The sequence below is a fragment of the Eurypyga helias genome, unplaced genomic scaffold, assembly GCF_000690775.1.
Source record: "Eurypyga helias isolate BGI_N326 unplaced genomic scaffold, ASM69077v1 scaffold2682, whole genome shotgun sequence".
NCBI classification, from domain to species: domain Eukaryota; kingdom Metazoa; phylum Chordata; class Aves; order Eurypygiformes; family Eurypygidae; genus Eurypyga; species Eurypyga helias.
The window spans coordinates 3,332-18,875 of NW_010236491.1; the positions used below are offsets into that span (position 1 = coordinate 3,332).

Genomic DNA, 15,544 nt, shown 5'->3' on the forward strand with positions numbered 1-15,544 from the left:
AACCCAACTGAGACAGCTTTCATGCCAAAAATGCTGTCTGGTTTTTTGCTTATTAAACTAATTTACATATAGTTTATGCATTCTTGAGTCTTCTTGAAAAGGTATGTTATACAAAAGTGTACAGACAAGAACAACATTTTAGTTACCAATAAATGTCAGGCTATATAGTATTCAGCAATAAATCTTTGCATATAGGATGTACAATTTTGATTTGTCAGAGTGAGACAGTCAGGATCTCCAGGGAGTTAATGAGCAATATTTTAAAACTACTTTCAGTGGCAAGCTTCTGTTTTGCCACATACAGTTATATAAAAGGATGCTTTTTTTTTGAATGAATTTTTGAATATTTGCAAATCAAATGCTCACTGCTAATGGATGAAGAATCGTTATTAGAAATTTTCTGGAGTAAATAAAACTCTCAACAGTGGTTTTCTGGTAGAATCACAACAGATTATGCTGTCATGTCCATCCTTGGGTAAATCATGGTTTATTTAAAGTTAAAGCAAACTCATGGTCAATTAACGTTTTTGGTCTAGGCAGGCACACATGCTCAAATCTTCCTCAATAAGTCTTTTACTAACAACAACCTCATATAGGTCAAATTCATGCAAGATCCCAGTTTCAAATTAGAGAAATCTGACGTAGAATTCTCCAAGTTTTGCTGAACAAATGAAAGAGGTGAAATATGAGAGTGTTACCAATGTTAATGGCATAAATATTAAATGAGGGAAGGAAGCATGAGTTGGGGAGAACTTAACTCTGCTCTAAACTCCATGCCTCCTCAAATCCCAAGGTATTTAGCTAGGTCCAAATAATAACATCAAGGAGGTTCCATAGTTCTGAAGATTACAAGAGAGCTAGGTACTTAAGAATAGAAATTATTCACATAAAGAGAAAGGAGTCTGGGGAAAGGTCTCATCCCGAGATAGTTATCAGGATAAAAAAATAAAAGCTATAAAGAAATGGAAGGTTTTGGACACTAATTTTTCATAGCAATAAAAAATTAAGTAGGATTTTCACATCTGGGAAGACAGATCTGCATGAAAAAGGAAATTATTTGGACCACGGTCAGAATAGTTATTTCACCTCAGTAAAAAATGCACATACCTCAAATAAGAATTTCTAGTAACACAGGTGAAATGTGGTCATTATCAATTAATTATTAAAAAAAATATAATCACTGACCCATTTTTTCATTTAAGACCATTCACTTCTATATATCAATTTTTTTTTTTTTATTTGCAGGTATTAAAAGTGTAATCAATCCTTAGAAATAGGATGAAATACCACTAAACCACTATTCAGTTTAGTGTTTCTGATGGTGGTCATAGGACAATTTAGAAATATTGGCCATTCTGTGCGTATAATTTTTTTCTACATTTTAAAGATACAGTTGTGCTCAGTGAGTGAAGAAGGAAAAAAAAGTCTAAATATGGTATTTGATGATAAGCTTTTCTTATTAGAATGTCTTCCCCTTTAATTAGAATCTATGTATACAAACTGGATAAAGAAACAGATGTCAAGTGAGAAAGTAAGACAGGCCCTTGGGATTACAGGAAACATTTAAACTTTACTGAAATACCCAGGGACCCTTAAGCAAGACGTAGAATGAAGGGAGACTAGGTTTAGGCTATGAGAACATAAACCAGGTCTCAAACACAGAAGAAATAATATCATGTGACAAAGAATTAGAAGCCCTTTGCTTTAGCACATCCAAATGAAAGATCATGAAGATGAGGTGATAAGAAGTGGCTGGATGTGGAGCCTATGGCAAAAAAAAACAAAAAAAGAAAAGAAGCCACTTTATGAAGGACAAGCTTCATCTATGCTTTGTAAATGATTTGGCAAGTGTACTGAATCAAAAATGCTTGGACAGCAAAGCATGGAATGATGTACTTTTGCTGTCTGACCTGGGGGAAAGAAAAAGAAAAAAAATGAAGAAAGAAACCCTAAGAATGGTTGAGAAAAGACCCCAACAAAAAGTGATGCCTTGAAGACCGAAGTTACATGGCAGGAGGCCAGTCGTGTCAGAGTAAGAAAAGACTGAAGAAGATGGACTACACTTACAACAGAATGAAGCCCAACAGATGGAAGGCGTATCAAGGGCCGCCAACGACGAAGACGGATTGACGGACTGGTAGCTTTTGCAGGACCTATATGATTACGTTTGGCCCAGGAGAGGGATGCAGAGTGACACAATGGTGAAGCCTTCGTTCTGCTGTGGCTAACCTGAGGCTGCGATGAGGATGGTGGTGAAGACAGCGAGGACGATGACGACTACATAAACATTAAAAAAGAACATACTTAGCCCACTTAAACTTGAATTAACATACCTAAAAAGGCAACTGCAAAGATGTCCACTATTCACAATACTGTCCTTTAACTGATCAAATCACACAGATAATAATCAAGACCGTGTTGAATTTGAATGAGAGGACAAAAGAACAATTAAAATAAGCAAAGACATGGTCCAAATTTGAAATTTATCACCAGATAAACTAGAGGTTATTCACACCCAGTGAACTTCATAATATGAACAGAAGTTAACCGACTCATTCAAGAGACAGACTGTTGGAAAGTGAGGAGGGAAGGGATTTAAATATCATCCCATGGAAGAAACAGTTGAGAACAGAGTGATCAGTTTTGTCTACAGCTACAAAAACTGTAAGCAACAGTTCTTTGGTAATTTGGGAAAGCTAGGTTGTGCTATTCTGGGATTTAAAATGAATCAAGTAACTACAGTAACAGAACCCAGAGTTTCGTTACTGTTCCATGTTTAACACAAAAGGAAAGCAAAGGAAAAGGGAAGCTTACCGTGATGAGGTATGCAACTTCCTAAGTTTTTCACCTATTCTTCTAAAATAGCAGGCCAGTGGCAGTACTGCCATTAACACTCAGGATCCCCTTAGTATCCGTGGAAGCAGTAGGACTATCTTAAACCATTCAAATTGTTACTATTAGAAGAAAGACCACAGAAGTATTAAAAATGACTCTTCAGCTGCAACTGACAAAGTTACAGTAAATACATTAAGACCAGAAAGGACCATTGTGATGATTCAGTTTCGACCTTCTGTCCCACACAGGCCACAGGACCAATCAAGTCCAAGTTGTCTTTGGATCAGAACATAGTCGCAAAACAAAACCAAACATTTGTGAGTAACAATTTTTTTACTACTGAAATAAATCAGAACAAATCAAAATTTCAATCAATCCTGGCTATAGCAGCAAAGGCAGAAAGTAACATATTCATACAGTTTCCTACATGTATTAGTGCTAAATGAAAAGGCAACCTTTCTTCTCCTGCTTAATGATGATATGAACACGGAAGAATGAATTACATTAGCTCTTCAGGTCACAATGTCAAACCAGGGGCTCACCTTCAGCTTATCATCCACCACTACTTTCTCCTCTCAGCACATAAAAAAAAATCCCCAAGACATCTCCAGTCTTTGAGAGAACCCCTTCTATTCTGTCAGGAAATTAACTTTTGTGCTAACAACACAGCTTTTATTTGGGTTCAGAAAAATACTCCTTTGTTTGAAGCTAACCTAAAGGGCAATCCAGATTGTCTGTGTTGATGTCTTGTGTTTTCTTATCTCTTGGTCTTTTTAGCCTGTAGGTTTTGGGGTGTATTTTTATGTTGTCTTCCACATCACTGATAGAAGATGGTTAACAGTACAGGTCTTAGAACTAATACCTGCAGAGTTCCACTAGCGAACATACTTAGTCATCAATGATACTCCACTCATCTCCACTGAAACCTGACAGCTGCTTGTGAATCTGTTCGAGTTATGCAAGCAGAACAGAAACTGCAGTTCCTTAAGGTATTTCCCATATTATGCGGTCAATGGAATAAGTCTAGTAGACCTCAAAAACCAAGCATTAGATAGCTTTTCTATCTAATGCTCAGCTAAAGCCAACCGTATCCTGGGCTGTATCAGGAGAAGTGTGGCCAGCAGGTCGAGGGAGGGGATTCTGCCCCTGTACTCTGCTCTGGTGAGACCCCACCTGGAGTGCTGCGTCCAGCTGTGGAGCCCTCAATATCAGAAGGATATAGACTGATCGGAGCGACTCCAGAGGAGGCCACAAAGATGATCAGAGGGCTGGAGCACCTCTCCTATGGGAACAGACTGAGAGAATTGGCCTTGTTCAGCCTGGAGAAGAGAAGGCGCTGGGAAGCCCTTATAGCACCTTCCAGTACCTGAAGGGGCCTACAAGGAAGCCGGGGGGGGACTTTTTACAAGGGCCTGTAGTGACAGGACCAGGGGTAATGGGTTTAAATTGAAAGCGAGGAGGTTTAGATTAGATATCAGGAAGAAGTTCTTCACAGAGAGGGTGGTGAAGCACTGGAACAGGTTGCCCAGAGAAGCTGTGGATGCCCCATCCCTGGAAGTGTTCAAGGCCAGGCTGGATGAGGCTTTGAGCAACCTGGTCTAGTGGAAGGTGTCCTTGCCCATGGCAGGGGGGGTGGAACTAGATGGGTTTTAAGGTGCCTTCCAACCCAAACCATTCTATGATTCTATGGTTCTCTGAAACAACTGACACTTTTTAATGAATGTAGAAGTGCCAGTCAAAAGCATTTACTTTCTTTGTATTGTTTTTGAAACAATTAATCTTTCCCATTCAGTTTTAATTTTTTTTTTTTTTCCTAAGAAGAGTGGGACCATGAATTGGTTCTTTCTGATCTCATATTGCTGACCTTAAAGAACAAAGACAGGGATAAGAATTCTTAATGAAGCGCAAGCATCAAGTACAGTAGAAACCATACAGCTCAGAGATAAGCATGGAGTGTTATCAAGTCTCAAAGAATAGAGTTTTCCACAGATTTGCCACAGGATTTTTTTTCCAAGTAGCTTCTGTTTTTCAAGCATTATGATCCACCCCTAAATCTTAGCAGCTCCACATAAAACAGGACAAAACCACAAAACCTCCAGCCCCAAAAATGTAAATATATGAAGAAAGAGGAATTTATCAATGACAGTATCTCTAACACGTCAGAGAAGCTTACAAGAGTTTAATGGCTGTAATACTTCATCTGTACTACTGATTTTTTTCCTTCAAATTCTTCACTTGAAGAACTGATTTTAAGTGACATATCTTACCTTTCGATAATGTTATTAGATGGCTTTAAAAACAATTTATTTTCAGCTTGCCTAAAAACACCCCTAGAAGTCTTCATAGTCCACAGACCTCCCTATGCAGGGAGGAACCTGTGAGATTAGAACCTGTTGTGGGGCAGAAATTAAGAGCTGTGCTGACTAGGATAAAAAGAAAGACACACTGTGTTATGTTTTACAATTTTTTAAGCTGCTGCTATCAAAACAGACAAGATTGTTAGTCTTCGTGGAATCTGCAATACAGTAACTGTTTACTTAGAAATAATAAAAAAAACCCCAAACAAACAAACTACAAACTTGCTGGCAGTAGGCATTTGCTCTAGCTTTGATGCATTCCATTGACTGGAAGCTGGTAAACTGTATACTTTTGCTCTGAAAAAAACCTCTCTTTTAGCACTCCTAAAATAATTACTAGGAAACCACTGATAAGACTTAGAACAATACCTAATTTAAGGTTTAACAGTACGGGGATGACCAGAATATTGAAATACGTTTTTTTAATAAAGCCTTTTTTATTTTTGTTACCACATTTATAAAAATTCTTCACTTTTGCCGTGCTTAATGACTGCACTTACTTCTTTGTCATTTGGCTAATACTACTAAAATAATGAAAATATATTAAAAACGAGAGCATAAAAGACAAAGTTCTTAAAACTGAATTTATAATCTAGAATGCAGCATAAGGCAACTAACATTTTTGTTTTTCTAGGTCAGTATTTGTCCTCATTTTAAATTACATTCACTGAATATTTTTATCCTTTATTTCCTGCACTCGTGGGTTCCCTAGTGAGATCAACCAAGACAAAGAGAAACTTCCTGCCAGCTGAAAACATACTTTTGCATTTGTAAGAAAATGGAAAAGCAAAGTTAATACTGGATTATGTCTAATTAATGAGGCTGTAATATCCATAAAATTCCATGCATTGCTTTAATAATAAACAAAAATTAAGCTGTGTCAACTGAAGTTGCTTTCAACTGAATATTTAAAAAAAAAATAGATTTATGCCAATATTAATATGAAATTACTGTTAAATACAGATCTCAAAATCAAGAATGCAAAGTCACACATTTACATTTAATTTAAAATGTGGCAGACAAATAATAACTTGAGGCACTATTCAACCGAGACTTATTGACAGCTAAAAACTGCGGAGAAGAGAGAATTAGACTAACTTCAAGATGAAAACATCTCAGGAGCATATTTCTGTGCTGAAAGTTGTAGCAGGTCAAATACCTGAAGTGGTAAAACAAAACCCCTGAAATAGAATTGACTGTTATTGTCAAATAAACCAGTAAGCATATTAAGCTTATGGTTTGTACTGCTAAAACTACATCATAAATAAGTTAAAAGCTTCATGGAATACGTTAAAAAAAAAAAAAATCAAGCAATTATCATCAGTCCCAATCCAAAATTCAGCCCTATATATAGCCGTTAGTAAAGCCTAGAGCCATTTAAATCTAAGATCTAAAGGAAATGCTTATAAAGTTCACTGGGCACCAAGAGCCATGCTTTTGCACAGACCTAGAAGTGTAGCACTTTGACGGTGCTGAATAGCTCGTGACTGTCAGATTCTAGACCCAGGGATCTGTCTGCTCATCTTGTTTGGGGAAACCAACCCAGCAAAGCATATCAGTCCATATCTAATACATCAAAGACCTGACAGGACAAAACAGCATCTGATATTGCATGACCATTTCTTTCCAAGAAGAAATATTTACTACTGATGAACTTGGTAGTGGTTAATAAAAATTAATCTATCTGGAAGCTCAAATTCAGGACATACTCTCAGTGGAAAGTTCAAGCCATGCCGACTTCCTCCAAGGAGGCTTCCCTGTCTATCAGCTGACAAACTATGCTGGGACTGGGGCTTTCTTCTCCACTTTGAGGTTGCGTGACAGCGTAGAAAGCAACGCCAGTTGCAGCGGGACAGAGATCAAATGAGCTGTAACTGCACACCAACATCACTGGAGACTTGGGAAATGCTTTTAGTCCTGATCTTGGTTCACCTGTACCACCTTGGGATCAGAGGCCCTGCCACATGTTCTGCGCCTGCTCAGTTGAGTCAGGCCATGAGGGTGCAGTAACACCTCCCAACAAACTACATGTTTGTGGCCTCATTTTTACAGTTTCCGTACAGTAGACCCTGCAGCAGAAATAGGGAAAGGTTGAAATGACAATAAAAAAGGGCAACTTTTCCAGCCAGATGGGCAATATAAAAGTAATTATAGCTTTAAGACTGTATTCAGAGAGGATGTACTTAGTATCTATCCTTTTGCCCCACCACCTTTTGAGGCTTTTTTTTGTTTGTTTTGCTTAAGTAATTGCTTATTATTGAATTCAACACCATGTTTTAAAGGGTCTGTATTACGTATCAAAGTGTAATAATGTTTTTCTTCCTTCAAAGTCATTATCCTTAGTGGGTTTTTACCAGCAAATTAAATCTATGCATCACGCTGTCTGAAAAGATCCTCTTTCTCCTCCTTTCTTCACAACTGTTTTTAATCTTTTAACAGCCTGTTTTGGTGGTGGTGGTGAAATCAGGAGAGATTAAGTTCCTTCAAGCTTTTAAAGAAGATAAGCAGTCAGACAAGGAAGTGGAGCCTGACACAGGAAGTATTCCACAGAGGCAGAAGCTGCTTCATGAGCTCGTCTCCAACGATACACCACAGAATTCACAAGAACAAGAATTATGATTATTTCAACTGCAAGAAAAGCTTTGTTCCTAAACAGAATTTCCTCAGATGCAACGAAGGCCTGCACAACATGCAAATCCTTAAGAAGCTAAGGTTCATGAACTGCACTCTTCACAAACCTGCTTGTTTTGTCAACATGACAATTATCAGCATTAATATGCATTGGAACTGAGACTACAGCTTTCAAACTGAATAGAGCTACACCTGCTAGATGATCAACATGTGCACCACTAAGTTTAATTAGTGTTTCTGCAGCTGGTGAAAAGAAACACTTGACAGTATTCCCCCTGTCAGTTTGATCCATGATTAAGAATGGTCACTATCCCAAGAGTATTATTTTGCCAGGCATATGGGTAACAAAACAGCTTAAAGATGAGGAAAATGCTGAGATAAAAGCACCCAAAAAAAAAGACCTACATTTAAGTTCTATGGCCTATGTTAGGCAAAAGTCAAGATAGATTATCACAATGGTGACTTCTGTGTTCAAAAAAGTATAGGAATTAACAAAAAAAGAAAATGACAAGGATTACAAATCTAAATTAACTAGATTTTTCAAATAGTTTTTCCTCTGTGAGATTTTTCAAATAGTTTTTCCTCTGTGAGATTTTTCTTCTTAAAATAAGTTGAACATCACTGTCGCACACCCAATTCCCCTACTTTCAACATGCTTCCTTGAGCAATGTTGGTTGATGCAGCATCAATTCCCTGAGTAGTTTTAGCCCACTGTTTAGCTTCAGCCATACTGGTAAACTTTTAGCAGTCTTAAGGATTGTAGATTCTCCTCCCCCTGCTCACCAAATTAGCAGTTGGATAAAGAAAAAAAACAGAGCACCAAATCAGTTTCTCTTCTGCTTGAGGGAAAGGGTTGGAGTGTAACCTCAGCCATCCCCTGCCATGATCAGCCTGCTAAGATGCCAAGGAGCAAACACATGGCTAGAACCCGCTGTTTACTGTCTCTGACACAGGTAATGCAAGAACAGCACTGGAAGGGCTATGGATTGGAGAGATGGAAAAAACAAAACCTACCAAACGAACAACAACAACAACAAAAAAACCCTTATGGCAGTTGGTTGGTAGAGATGTTGGATGCAAAGCTGTAGAAACATTTTATTACTTCCACTTATTTCTTACATACTTGTTACTTCAATTCATGGGCTGCTTTATGGGTGTGAATATCCTCTATAGTCATGTTTCATCCTAGGAGTCAGAGTTCCTTTGTACAGATTTTATGGTTAAGCATAATACCCAGAGTAACAATTCAGAGAAATACTGTATTAATACTTTACTAGTTATTTACTCAGTAAAGAAATCAGAATGATGTATGTCTCTGAAACACCAAAACATTAAATAACAGGGCGATACAATGAGTCAAGGACTAACCAAGTATCATTTCCAAAACATTTCCCATTATTCTGGTAAACTCATTTTTATACTTTTACTGTGTAGGCTGTGAAAGAGAAAAAGCGATAGCTAACATTTTTAGGCAGCATCATCGCCTTTACAGGCGAAATTACATGCTCGCTCTGTAACGCTAAGCTAAACAAAAATAATCTTACAAACAGTTATAGAATTGATTTTATATTCTCCTGAGATGCAAATATATGTTTTTGTTTTGTTTTGTTTTTTTAAAGAGGAGGGATTATTCAGAAGAAACACTGAGGACTATGGTCTATTTAAGAAAAAAAAAAACAAACCACCATATGTTCTTGGCAAGAGCAAAAGGGATGCTCCTTTACGTTTCTTCTCTAACAATAAATTGTAATGCCCCAGGGAGCCAGAGATCTTTGAAAGTTCAAGTTTTACAGCAGCTGAGAACAGAGCGCATTGACTCTACTCAGTCCCTGCCAATGTTAACGACTGTTACTGTGATCAAAGTCTAACTTGGCACATTCCAAGCAAGATTATAGTTCTCGAGGCACACTAAACAAGTTTACAGACTACAGTCTGCAGTTATGGTTTGAGTTAGGAAAGAAATCAAGCTGTGGTAGCATTTTTAATGGCTGCCAGCTTCAATTCATATTAAAAATATTCCTGATCATACTTGCGAACAGAAGTGTACCTAAGCATACATACCAACACACACCAGTATTTTGGTGTTTGTGAAGATCTGAGACCAGTTCTTACTTGTGACTTTGGCAGAGTCAAACAACAATTTTGATTTCCAAAGGCTAATTTTTCCACCATCAATATTTTTGATAGAGGTCTAATGAGATGCATAAATGTCGTTTTCATGTCAATTTGAAGCTCAGATGCAGCACCTCGGCCTGCTCAGTTCTTAGCCTCATTTAGCCCAACATACAGTTCTAGTAGCCAAAGCTATCGGTTGGTAAATACATACATGAAGTGTACTTAAACCAAAACAAAAACCCCACCAACAACCCACAGGAGAAGTTCTACATCCAAAGGCAGTATTTCCTGTGCTCCCAGAAACAGTTGATATATTTAATATTCCAGTTCTGTTTTCTTCTCTCTTCCATAATAACTGGTAACTGAAACACTGTAGGTTAAACTTCATTTAAGGAAAAGGAAAGAAAAAACAGGAATTTTAGAGCTCCTAATTTTGTCCTGTGATTTTAGGCCATGAACAAACCCAAAAGCTCTATTATTCTCTAGCCAATATCTAACACAGGTATTTAAAGTGGCCACTTCACTTGTATTTATTTCCTTGATTAAAACATTATTTTGAGCTATGCTGTAGTAACATTTAAAGAAGTAAACTTCCCAAAGACCACAAATGACATTCCGCTAAGCAGTAATGCCTAAACCATATAAAACTTGCCTGTACAAAAAAAAATTCAACGTCAAACGCAAAAATGGTTCCATATGCCACAAGTACAAGCCATAATAAAAAGTTCATTCTATCATTTGAACTTTATAACAAAAAGTGATATGGAAAGCCACGTGTCAGCTGTTGGTGATACCTTGATACTGCACAAACAGCCTGCCAATTACTTAGCATTACAATTATTTTGGTATTTGCTGTCCACAGCAGCCAAAGCTGATCTAAGTCTAGTCTGTTAAGCCTTCTCTCTTCCCAGGAGTGTGCTTCTAACAACCCTGTGCCACCATCAGCATCTACAAGGCTATAGGATAAGCTGTTTGGGAAGCTGATGGAAGACAGAAGATACTGCTGACAACCCATAATGATTTCAACAGCCACACACACACACAGCTGGCTAAAAATTCAGCTCCTTTTACACAACGGTACTTGAACAAGAGTGAAGCATGTCAAAGCTTTTAGAAATGCAGACATTTCATACAAAATATTCTCTAGATGTTATTCCTTGACTAAAGGCCAATTAGTATTTTTTAAAAGTACTTTATTTGGTATAACTTGCCATTTTCCTTACTGTGAAATTGAGCTGTAATGAAGCATAGTTGCAAAGGAGTGGATATAAATGTCAGTAATACAAGAGGAGAACACCAAAAAAAAAAAAAAAATCTTGTTACTCACATCATTATACTCAAATACCAAAAAGGTCATTTATTTCAAGAATCAGTACAGAAAGTATTTCCTACCTGGAATAACTTCCCTCAAGATATCAGAGCAGATCATTGTTCAATTGAGTTAAACAATTTCTACTAGTTATAGAAATAAACAAGTGTGCCTTCTCATTTTCCCCCTTTCCCACTCTCTCAGAAAACTATACAGTAACTTATTATGAATGAAAATGAGTAGGTAGGATGCGCAATAAGTTTCTTCCCTAACTCCAAATTCAAAGGGGCTATTTGCACTGCAAAAGACTCTAGACCTGGAAGTCTCTCTCGTGTCATGACATGTTTTTGTGTTTTCACCCCTCTCCCCCTCAGATTTTCTGATCTCTTATTTGAAAATAGTTCTGCATCCAGCTCTGGGGCCTTCAACATCAGAAGGATATTGACCAGTTGGAGCGAGTCCAGAGGAGGCCACAAAGATGATCAGAGGGCTGGAGCACCTCTGCTATGGGGACAGGCTGAGAGAGTTGGGCTTGTTCAGCCTGGAGAAGAGAAGGCTCCAGGGAGACCTTATTGCACCTTCCAGTACCTGAAGGGGCTACAAGGAAGCTGGGGGGGACTTTTTACAAGGGCCTGTAGTGACAGGACAAGGGGTAATGGGTTTACATTGAAAGTGGGGAGGTTTAGATTAGATATCAGGCAGAAATGGAGAGGGTGGTGAGGCACTGGAACAGGTTGCCCAGAGAAGCTGTGGATGCCCCACCCCTGAAGTGTTCAAGGCCAGGCTGGATGTGGCTTTGAGCAACCTGGTCTAGTGGAAGGTGTCCCTGCCCATGGCAGGGGGGTTGGAACTAGATGATCTTTAAGGGCCCTTCCAACCCAAACCATTCTGTGATTCTATACTTTCCACATCTAGATATTATGAACAGAAGTCTATGCTCAACAGAAGTCTCATGAAAGAACAAATTGGATCTTAAGTAGCTGGCAACTATCCTAATCTCAGCAAGAGCTGCCTTTCAGGAACTATCCAGAGAAAGGAGAGCAATAGCGAGCTGGATCTATCCAGCTTTATTGTAAAGACCTAGATCCCTTTTTTGGCAGCTTTGGATACAAAATAGCTGTTACTTGAGAAAGTGTAAGCTTCAACAGCATAAAGGTTAACATAAAGACTGTTGCAACAGTCTTACATTAATTACCCTCATTATAGTACTGCAACATGGGACCAGAATCAAATCAGCCTTGAAACCCCTGAAACCAACACCACGCTGCTTCTGTGGAATTATTCCCAGATCTTACTACTAAAGGAATTTTAAACAGACTTTTTTTTTTTTTTTTTTTAAACACATAGAAGTATCCATAGGACAGCTTTATCTATTTATTTGTTTTCCTGTAGCAAAAAAACTGAGCCATGGAACCTCAGAATCCAGAAGTCTTAACACAGAATTTGAAGCAAACCTGGTCTAAAACCTGTCCTGAAGGATAAGACAAAATTTACAGTACTTATAATTTGCAAACCTGAAATTAATTAGCAAAATGAAAACTGCTTAACTGCTCTTAAAATTTCACTTGTTTGAAAGACCAAAAACCTCTTTATTTTTAAGAAAATATTTAAGTTATGTGATAAAAATTCAGTAAACTCCATTAAAAACCTCAAATATTTTAATACAAAAAACATCCCCAAAGTAGTAAGTTCTAATCCAGGCTATAGATAGCCTGTAAGTTTTAAATGCAATACTAAAAGGAAAGGCTATGTTCCCAGGCATTTTTTTTTTCTTTTAAACTAGGCGAATTAATCACAAGTATCAAACTTGGGAAGCCTGTTAAAGCACTCATCAAGGCATAATACTCTATAGCACTCAGCTTCCACCCATTTGCCTGGCAATTCATCTTAATCCTTCATCTAAATAGATCATATATGAATGGCAAGTCCCTGAAGCAAACTGACCACCATATCTCTTCTCTTCCAGTAATCACTAGCTGCAATGTAGAATCCAGCAGCCCAATAACCACTGATTTCTAGATAGACCTGCTTTATTTCAAGGTTTGAAATATCCATATACACAGCACAAAGACAAAAGCAGAAAATCCACTTGCATATTGTAAAAATCAAGCAGCCACTGAGGTGGTTGAGCAAGACTGTCAAGGAGAGGTCAACCAACACAGGCTTTACTTAGAAGCATTAAAGGCTGAATGCTCATTTGAGAAATCAGAGCTCAGAAAAAAAAAAAAAAATATTATCAGAAGAGATCCTGTCCCTATTCTTTGCTATTTTTAAACCTTCCACGTCTCAACATCCCAGAAAATTTCACTTTTATCTCACAATACTGATCTATGGTGCAGTGGTGTGTTTGGAATGGGGGAGGGCAAGTTTTTTCAACCAACTCCGCCAGGCTGACTGCCACACATCCCACTTGGAAGTTAATCTGTCTAGTAAATGTAGCTGATCTTAAGCAACATTTTCAGAAGAATTTGAGTGGACAGTAGTATGCAACACCTACCTAAGGGACAGGACGACCCACAGAGCAGGCTGTTCTTAGGAAGAACACAAGCCAAGTTAATAATCCTAAAATAGTAGGCCTGCACAGTTTCTTCATCTTTAATTCTGTAGGAGACCTGAAAAGGACTTTTTGCTTGTAAAACTACAGCACTTACTATCATTAAGCAGCTGCATAAACCACTTCATTCAAAGGAAAGATTTCTATGCTAAATACCCTTGCTATTCTAGGGGGAGGAAGAAAAAAAAAACCCAGCACAGACATAGGAGGGCAAACATGTTCCTTTCCAGTGCTCTGAAAGGAAGTTTGAATTCTCAGGAAAGTAATCATAACAATACCAGATTTGCAGGAGGAATGGGATTCTCTTCTCTCTTGCTCCAAAGGTGCTAAAGACTATAAATTTAACCTGCAGGACAAGTCAACACCCTTGTATGACCTGCATATATTCAGCATCTTCAAGGGCATGCTGTTCATCAGTCCCTTCACTACTTCATGAAGAGATATACAGCAACATTTGAAGTGTACCATTGGTACGAAAAAGACTGGGAGATTAACTCACTCCAAGCCCCAATGACACTTTTCAGCATACCCACATTTTTGCTTAAAAATAATTGTAAAGTAAAGCAATTCCTCCTGTACAGACAGATGAAAGGCAATGCCTTGCTGCCAACTTAACTAGGGTATGGTAGAGTAGGATCTTCAAGCAATTACATTTTCCAGTACAATAACTTGATTATTTCTTCTCTCTTTGGTTGACAGACCAGCACTGTACTGAAACATGGTCCTAGGAGTTGCATTCAGCCATTGTACTACTACAGTTTCAGAAACAGAAGGACAGGAAAAAGATATTTTACCAGACTAAGGAATATCCATGTTGAATTACTTTCAGATTCAGTTATGCAAAATCGAATAACAAATATTAGGCAAGGAAACTTCCTATTCAGTATTTGTGTTTAGACATGGTTGCTAAGACAATCTTGTACATTTTTATTAAGAGACAAAACCTCTTCACCTCTCCACACCATTTTTAATCTTTTGTACTATGCTTATCTTGATCAGGAAACCAATTAATTTGTGGAAGTTCAAGAGGTTAACTGTCCTTTATTAGGATATTCCATCTCCACTTAGATGCCTCCTGAATCCTTACAGACTCTTGAGAACGATACAGCCCTTGTATTTTCTCTCTCAGCCATTCCATAACTTCTGCCAGAAGAATGCATAGAAAAACTATTCCCTGGATGAATGTCACAGTACATCAAAACAACTGAAATTTTTCTCTTTCACAAGGATCCTAGGAAAAGATTATTGAATCTCCATAGCCGCCTTCTTACTGAGCTTGCCAAGAATACCTAGAAAAGACATTCTCATGAAAATAAAAAATATCAGATTTTTCTTTCTTTTGAGTCTCTCATTTAGAAAAGAAAGAGAAATCTGAAGATGTTCTGTGTTTCTTCTTGAAACATGGAACCTTCCTTGATTAACTTAATGATTAATGAGTGGCATTCCTCAGGGGTCAGTACTGGGACCAGTGCTGTTCAACATCGTTGTCGGCGACACAGACAGTGGGATTGAACGCACCCTCAGCAAGCTGCATGGTGTTGTCAAGATGCTGGAGGGAAGGGATGCCATCCAGAGGGACCTTGACAGGTTGGAGAGGTGGGCCACTGCCAACCTCATGGAGTTCAACAAGGCCAAGTGCAAGGTCCTGCACCTGGGTCAGGGCAATCCCAAACCAAGTACAGGCTCAGTGGAGAGTGGATAGAGAGCAGCCTTGAGTAGAAGGGCTTGGGGTACTGGTTGACG

At 38.2% G+C, this 15,544-nt stretch overlaps 1 protein-coding gene across 1 annotated transcript in view; it reads right to left on the reverse strand.

Annotated features, from left to right (window-relative positions):
- Positions 1-2,067: 2,067 nt before the first annotated feature.
- The window catches only part of UCHL3 (ubiquitin carboxyl-terminal esterase L3 (ubiquitin thiolesterase)), a gene marked incomplete at its 3' end in the record, with an annotated part of 27,604 nt that continues 14,127 nt past the window's right edge, over positions 2,068-15,544 (reverse strand). The window contains exon 6 of the mRNA XM_010147096.1: positions 2,068-2,277. Coding sequence (XP_010145398.1) covers positions 2,068-2,277 — 210 coding nt within the window. The remainder of the gene's footprint in view (positions 2,278-15,544) is intronic.